This window comes from Clarias gariepinus, chromosome 2 (assembly GCF_024256425.1).
Source record: "Clarias gariepinus isolate MV-2021 ecotype Netherlands chromosome 2, CGAR_prim_01v2, whole genome shotgun sequence".
In the NCBI taxonomy this organism is placed as follows: Eukaryota; Metazoa; Chordata; class Actinopteri; order Siluriformes; family Clariidae; genus Clarias; species Clarias gariepinus.
The window spans coordinates 2,003,185-2,011,015 of record NC_071101.1 but is presented as its reverse complement, the minus strand read 5'-3'; the positions used below and the strand labels follow the sequence as shown (position 1 = coordinate 2,011,015).

Sequence of the window (7,831 nt, the reverse complement as noted above, 5' to 3'; positions counted from 1 at the left end):
TTATAATCATAGCCTGTAGACCCTATAAACGCTTTAAATATATTATATGCTTTAATCCATATTATTATTTATTAGTAGTAGTAATATTAACAGTATTATGATTATAATAATTATTATTGTTCAACCCGCCGTCTTTCTCATGAGTGTTAAATATTACCCAATCACAGCACAGGAAGCCGCACTCTAGACCAATCACAGTGTGGCAGGGGGCGGGACACAGCCCAGCCAATCACAGCGCGGTTATCTGTCACATGGTTAGCTCTCCACATCATTCAGGTGGAACGGCTCACTACACGGAAGCAGTAAGTTACACAAACAAATACATTCAAATATTAATATTTGTAGCATGTTTTATGTTGTGGATGTAAACGGAAGTGAAAGCCAGGTTAACGCTGTTGTTATAAAAATGGAATTAAACACTTAGAACACGATCTGGCTGGTGATTAGCCAGCGCGAGCGAATGCGCGAGACTTTGGCCTGCGTCCTAAATCGCGGGTTCGGTCTCTGTGTAGGCGCCCTAAGCGACGGGACGTAGCGGAGCACACACAGGAAGTGAGGTAGTGCACTTGGGGTGAGGATTGGGCCACAGCCGCAGGGTGGCTAACTGTTCCCATTTGTGTACAGAGAAAATTAATGCTAATGTCAGCTGATTAAATTCACCTTTTATATCAGAATAGTTCAAATTATATTAGTAATGTGGGTTAAATATTTTATAAATATGTTTTAAATCATTGAACCCCCATTAAAAATGAGTTGTTTTCTTAGTAGTTGGTTTTAACTTGCAGCTGTTTGTTTGTAATAAATCAGTGAAACAAGAACAATTTAAACTGAACTAATGGTTTATAACAGAAGAATAAATATCAAAAGTATTTGACCCCCTTTATGAGAAAACATCTTCAGTACACAGTAAATAATTGTATTTATTTGACCACACAGGACACAGTGCTGCCCGTCAGTGTGTGTGTGTGTGTGTGTGTGTGTGTGTTCAGTGTTACATGGTTTTTCTGCATAATTTTTGAAACATTTGTATTCATACGATTTATTTATTAATCAGTTTATTTTTCTCTCTCTCTCTCTCTCTTTCAGGACGATGTCGTGTGTGTGAGTGTGTAGGACGATGTCGGGCGGGGCGGTCTCCCCGCGCTGCAGGGACATCGAAAGGAATGCGGGTTACGTGCGTCCCGAGGAGTGCGCCGTGCCTCCCTCGGCCTCGTCGGCGCCCCCCTCGGGCCGGTGGTGTATCCGGGACGCGTGCGGCGTGGTGTGCGCCGCCTTCACCTGGTTCCTGGTGCTGTACGCCGACTTCGTGGTGATGTTCGTGATGCTGCTGCCCGTCCGGAGCGCCGCGTACAGCGTCCTCAACGCCGCCCTCTTCAACTCCCTCGCCGTGCTCGCGCTCGCCTCGCACGCCCGCGCCATGTGCACCGACCCCGTGAGTGTGTAACCGAACCAGCGGCCCTCCCTCCTGTCAGTGTGTCTATGTCGGACGTGTGTGTCACGGATGTGTGTGTGTGTGTGTGTGTGTGTGTCGTGTCGCCGCAGGGCGCCGTGCCGAAGGGAAACGCCACCAAGGAGTACATCGAGAGTCTGCACCTGAGACCGGGACAGGTCGTCTACAAGTGTCCTAAGTGCTGCAGCATCAAACCGGACCGTGCTCACCACTGCAGGTCACACACACACACACACACACACACACACATGTCTAGGTGTCGAGGAGTGTTGGTGGTGATTTGAGACACAGCCTGAGGAGAGACTGAGAGATGCACCATGGCCTACTTTCACAGAGAAACACCCTCATGTGTGTGTGTGTGTGTGTGTGTGTGTGTGTGTGTGTGTTTCCTCCCTACAGTGTGTGTAAGCGCTGTATTAGGAAGATGGACCACCACTGTCCCTGGGTGAACAACTGTGTGGGTGAAAACAACCAGAAATACTTTGTGCTTTTTACGGTAAGAGCATCTTACACACACACACACACACACACACACACACACACACACACGGGCAAACCTCAAACCACGACCTCACCTCAGTACCTGTGTCCTATCAGCACTGTGAGTCAGTGGACAGTGTTACAGGTGTGTGTGTGTGTGTGTGTGTGTTTATCACTTCTGAGGTGTGTCGGTGTGACCGTATTTCTCCAGAGAGCCAAACACACACACACACACACACACACACACACACACACACACACACACACATCACTCACCACATCAAAGAGTGAGATAATCACCCACATACAAGTGCAATGTAGCGTAGCCAAGAAGTGAAGATGACGTCTTCGACCCGACAGTCCTCGAGAGACACGCCTCAGAGACAGAGCTGCAGTATGTCTCAGGCTCAAATCGTGTATGAGGACATGCATGAAGGTACAAGTAAGGGCAGGTAATGATAGTCGAGTCCCGAGTCAAGGGTGGACGAGTTCAGGATTGTGTACAAACTGTCCTCGTGTCCCAGATGAAATCACAAGTAAAAAACTAATCGTCAAGTCCATTTGAATAGAGTTAAAGTCCCACGTCTCACGAGGAGCACCTGTGAAGAAGGACAAGTCAGGATTGACAAATGAAGTACCAAGTGAGACGGTAGAACCCCCGTCAGAGACGTTCTCCCTGTCCAGTCAGGTTCCCGGTGAAGACAGTCATGTCCCAAATTCTGAATTAAGTTCTGGATAAAGACAATCGAGCCTCAAACCCTGAGTCCAGCTCTAATCAGAGACAGACCAAGTCAAGTCTAAAACAAGGGTGGGGTCCAGATGAAGACGGGTTCCGACTAACCGTTCGGCAGTTTCAGGTACAGCTTGTTCTCCTCAACGTTTACTTTACGGTTGAACAGCCGAGTCCCCGCTGAGCCGCTTAAACCCAGTTAAGTGTGTTAAACCCGCAGAGGTGAAAATGTTTAAATCATATCCACGTGTGTGTGAGTTCAGATGTTTTTGTGTGTGTTGTAGATGTACATCGCTTTGATCTCGCTCCACGCCCTCTTCATGGTGGCCGTCCATTTCTTCTTCTTCTGCTTGGAGCAGGACTGGGGAAGTAAGATCACATGATGTGTTTCAACAGTTGTGTTTGAAGCTCTCTCTCTCTCTCCGTTCCTCTGTCCCTGATCTCCGTCCCTCCGTCCCTCTCTAACTCTACACATGGACTCCTTGTTTCATTCTTCTAACCCCATCACGCCGCTGCTGTGCCCTGTCACAGACTCCACCCCTCGCCTGCCCCTCCACACACCCACCTGTCTCTCTCTCTCTGTCTCTCTCCTCAGAGTGCAGCAGGTTCTCCCCCCCCACCACGGTCATCCTGTTGGTCCTGCTGTCCTTGGAGGGACTCCTGTTCTTCCTCTTCACCTCCGTCATGTTCGGTACCCAGGTTCACTCCATCTGCACCGACGAGACCGTGAGTTGCACCCTGATCCCTAACTGCTGTTCGTATCGCCTTCACGTCTGACGTTACATCCTGTCACGTCCTCTTTTTTTGTTTCTGTGTGTGCGTGTTGTTTCAGCTTGTGGCTTGCGCGCTGCACAGAGATGAAATAAAACACTGAGGCGTTATCTAGAGAATAGACACGTGGTCGCGGCCCTAAGTACAGGGTTATTAGTCTTAATGGGACGGATCACACAACACTGCAGCTCCAGCGCTTATTGTCCTGTTTGTAGGAATTAAATGTTTGAGAGAAGTGAAATTGTCGCGGCCAAGTTTAACACAGGACCAGATAACATCGGTTTTTCATAATACTTAATGCTTTTTTTAAATATATTCATACACACGTATATTTTTATCAGATAAAAGGAAACACATTTAATAAACACAGTTTCAGGCCCTTTTATGTCCGTAGTGTCAGTTACTTTTTAAAAAAATTTCAAATCTTCCAACGGTTTTAACTGTCACTCAGATGAAACTCGATTTAGATTTCACATGAAAAGAGACAAACCTGAAAAAGTCTTTAATTATAAAATGCAAATTTGTTAAGATATCACAACATAAATTTCACATAATTTATGCAGGTTATTTTGCTTTTTAAAGCTTTTACAAAAAATATATAAATTTATGTAATTATTTTCACGTCAAACACTTCTAGAATTTTAAAAACTTCCAATTTAAGTATCATACTCATAAAGAAATATGAATAATTAGCATTTTAAATTATTAAAAATACATAATTAATAAATACATTTTTATATTATTTTTTCGGGAAGCAAGGTCGATTAATTCCATGTAACATAAACTTTAAAAGGAGCTTCTTTTGGCCACACACAACTTTTCTGTATTATATGTGTAACATAAAAAAAAAATAATAATAAATTCAGCACCTGTAATGTGTTTTTGCAAATAGAACAAAAAAAAATTTTATCGCTTAGAATTTAAGCAACATTTCACTAGAAATATGAATAATAGTTTTATATTTTGGTTTACTTAAATAATTATTTTTATAAATTATAACTTTCTAAGTAGTTTTTTTCATCAGGAGACGTTTAATCTTCACCTGTAGATGTTGTGTGCTACAGTTTTATAGTTTAATAGACTTTGAAGTCCATACATGGAGGTATCTAGATACAACATCAAAGTTAGAAAAAAAGTTAAAGTTAGAAAATAAACACGAATGTAATTTAGTATTTTGTACATTTCCGTAATGTGTCCTGCTGTCTCTCTCTCTCTCTCTCTGTAGGGAATCGAGCAGCTGAAGAAGGAAGAGCGACGGTGGGTCAAGAAGTCCAAGTGGATGAACCTGAAGGTGGTCTTCGGCCACCCGTTCTCCGTAGCGTGGCTCAATCCGCTCGCCGTCCCCGAACACGGCAAAGCGGACCTCTTCCAGTACATCGTCTGACTCCCGAGTCACGCTCAGGACCTGCACTATAGACGGCCTTATTTTATAATAATAATGTCTGCGTGTGTGTTTCAGGACTCGCGTCTCGTCCTGTGTGTACGTTTCATGTTTGTTCTTGATTGTATTTTCACACTCTGGTGTTCTTACGTCTTTAAAGACGTAACGAAAAAAACACTAACTCGACCTCCAGCACGCTGTACACACACACACACACACACACCGTGTGGTGTTCAATCAGAGGAGGCGTTCAGCAGTGTTTCAGTCGGCAGGAAAGTAATAATGACATAGGGAACGGGATCAGTCAGGAGTCTTAGTGTTGAGTCTTGAGCGAGTTTGGAGAGTTCTCACGCACGACATCGTCGCCTTAAACACACCGTCTGGCCTAAAAACAACAAGGGTCGCGTTATTCAAGCAAAGAAAACAACTAAGGAGATTCGAAATGACTTCTGCTGCTTAATCTCACAGTTCTCACAAATTTTATTTTCAGCTGGTGTCAAATAAAGTGTTTTTTAAAAAGATGTGACATCCTGTCTCACTGGAGCAGGGAGCGTTCTTAGTCATACACTGACATTTTAAACTGAATGATCTTTATCTTTAGATCATGTTTTATAAAATTACAGAAATATATAAATAAATGGTTGATTAGCTTTTTCCGAACATAGAGACGAACCTGGCACGGTTTACCCTGTACAAGAGGAACAGATTTCAGACGTCTGTGAAACTCCAGCATTTCATTATAAAATATGAATCGTGTACAGTTGTTTATGTTCTTTTTTTTTTTTTTGTCTTTAAATCTTAACCAGAAGCAGCAGGTGGTGATGTTCATAGATTTTAATCTGGTCCAGTGTTTTGAATCTTCATGACTTTTTACATCAGTGATTTACATAAAATGCAATAAATTCTATTGATCTTTTTATTGGAATGTCAGTCTCATACTTTTCAAAAACCAAATAAAGGAAGTGGATTTATCCTCTCTAACAGCAGCACGTTTTTAATATTGTTTACATGCTTGTTTCCATAGTAACAGCCCATTCACTGGAGCGTACACACCACTGTAAATAAACTTAAACGCATTTAAAAGTCTCTGATACAGGAAGTAAGGACACACGTAACGTTTAAAGGAATCTACACTTTTTTTTTTTACACTTCTTTACAGTTTGCCAATGAAGTGCACACTTTAGTCTTAGAGAAAGAATAAGGAAACAGGAAGTCATTCTCAAGGAACTCCACGCTAACAGAAACGTTTTTATTATTATTATTATTATTATTATTAATATTCTTATATACATTCATTCCATATAGTTACACAAGCTTAGTAGATCTTACCCAGGTGATATGTGGAACGCAGGCATGTCCTGATGATACATTCTTTTAGAATAAGCAACTTTTTAAAGGTACATAAAATCTCCATCCAAAAGTATTGGAACGCCAAGGCCAATTCTCTTGACTTCGCTATCCATGTTTGAGATTAAAACCCGAACAGGATCATTCATTATTAATTTTGATAATTATATCTATATGTTTTCAAAACAACTTAGAATATGGCACTTTTACAGGTAAAACTCGTCTGTTTTTCAAATGATCTAAAGTATTGGAACACAACAGACTGATTGTTTACCTCAGTGCCTCTGAATGGCTGGGCTCAATACTTTTGATTCCTGGGTTTCACCCGTGTTTGTTGTAAACCAACATCAAAGACCAGAGAGAAGAACGAGGACCAACGTCCTGACAGGCAGATACACAACAGGTCGGGCAAGGAAAACTACAACACTGAGAGCTGTGAAGAAAAATTCCTCCCAAAAAACACGTCAGTGATGTCACCTCCTCAGGACACGGTGAAGGTCTCAACATCACTGTAAGAAGAAGAGAGCAGGAGCATCCAGGCCATACGAGATGATGGAAATCTCTCACTCAGAAGGTCAGGTTGGAAAGACGCAAGGGGTCTGGAACCAAGTTGAACCTCTACATCAAAGGATCTGCTGAGGATCCAGAACACCCGAGATGATGACTGCTGAAACACAGTGGTGGTAGCATCACAGCGTGGGTTTGCATGGCTGCTTCTGGAATGTTCTCACTGATCTTTATTGATGATGGAAGTCATGATGGAGATCTTCTATCCTACATCATGGAGCGAGACATACTGCACCACGACTCAGGACTTCATCAGAGATGGAGGGAGGGGACGGGGGGCAGAAAGGTCCATTAGCTGATGTAACCCAATTGAGCAGCATTTCACCCCCTGAAGAGAAGACGGAAGGGAGAAACCCCCACTAAAAACACACGATTCCTGGAGAAAGCTGCGCTATAAGCCGGAGAAGAAGGCCCAGGTTCGATTCCCACCCAAACCCCAGCTTCCAAGCCTGGATAAAATGTGAGGGTTGGGTCAGGAAGGGTAACCTGGAGAAAAACCCTGTGCTAAGATGGATGGTGTACGGTGGCGAAAGACATAATGACTGTGTATTCCAATACTTTTGAACAAGCGGTCTAACAGCACACTTACCATGTTCTAAGTTGTTTAACATTTCCATTTACATCACACACTAATCTCCTCGACGTCTTTACTTTAGCTAGCTGCCGTAGCCTTTCAAATGGGATTCAACATCCAATAAAACTACGTTAATATCCTGAATGTTGCAAAATTGTACAACCGGCACATGCCTCGTTTACATTTAATACACAACACTGAAATAAACATCAGCATTAAAAATAGAAATGACACATTTGAACACTCATGCTATATAATATCCTGCATACCTATATTAGCATTCTCGGCTATTCTACTTATATCTTTTATTTTTTACACCTACAGCGTGAACGCGATACAGAGAACCAGTGTTGGGGGACGTTACTTTATAAAGTAACTAATTACATTACAAAATGACTGTCATTAAAAAGTAATCAGTTACATTACAGCGTTACTTTCTGATAAAAAGTAACTAGTTCAAATACATTCCCACTGCAGAAAATGAAAACTCCTTTGTGATTCCATAGGCCCATAATCTGTTAATTACTAATA

General features: G+C 42.4%; 1 protein-coding gene across 1 annotated transcript; it reads left to right on the top strand.

Annotated features, from left to right (window-relative positions):
- The first annotated feature begins 235 nt into the window (after positions 1-235).
- zdhhc3b (zinc finger DHHC-type palmitoyltransferase 3b) lies at positions 236-5,729 on the top strand. The gene is made up of 7 exons (XM_053488660.1): positions 236-302; positions 1,087-1,432; positions 1,543-1,667; positions 1,850-1,946; positions 2,945-3,029; positions 3,256-3,386; positions 4,657-5,729. The coding sequence occupies exons 2-7, from the start codon at positions 1,118-1,120 to the stop codon at positions 4,813-4,815; spliced, it is 912 nt and encodes a 303-aa protein (XP_053344635.1). The 5' UTR covers positions 236-302; positions 1,087-1,117; the 3' UTR covers positions 4,816-5,729.
- The last annotated feature ends 2,102 nt before the right edge of the window (positions 5,730-7,831 follow it).

What these genes read in the sequence shown, in the direction of transcription:
- zdhhc3b (XM_053488660.1), top strand. Translation starts at nt 1,118, where the DNA reads ATGTCGGGCGGGGCGGTCTCCCCGCGCTGCAGGGACATCGAAAGGAAT. An exon ending in AATACTTTGTGCTTTTTACG is followed by an intron (nt 1,947 to 2,944) that starts GTAAGAGCATCT and finishes TGTGTGTTGTAG; the next exon opens with ATGTACATCGCTTTGATCTC. An exon ending in CCATCTGCACCGACGAGACC is followed by an intron (nt 3,387 to 4,656) that starts GTGAGTTGCACC and finishes CTCTCTCTGTAG; the next exon opens with GGAATCGAGCAGCTGAAGAA.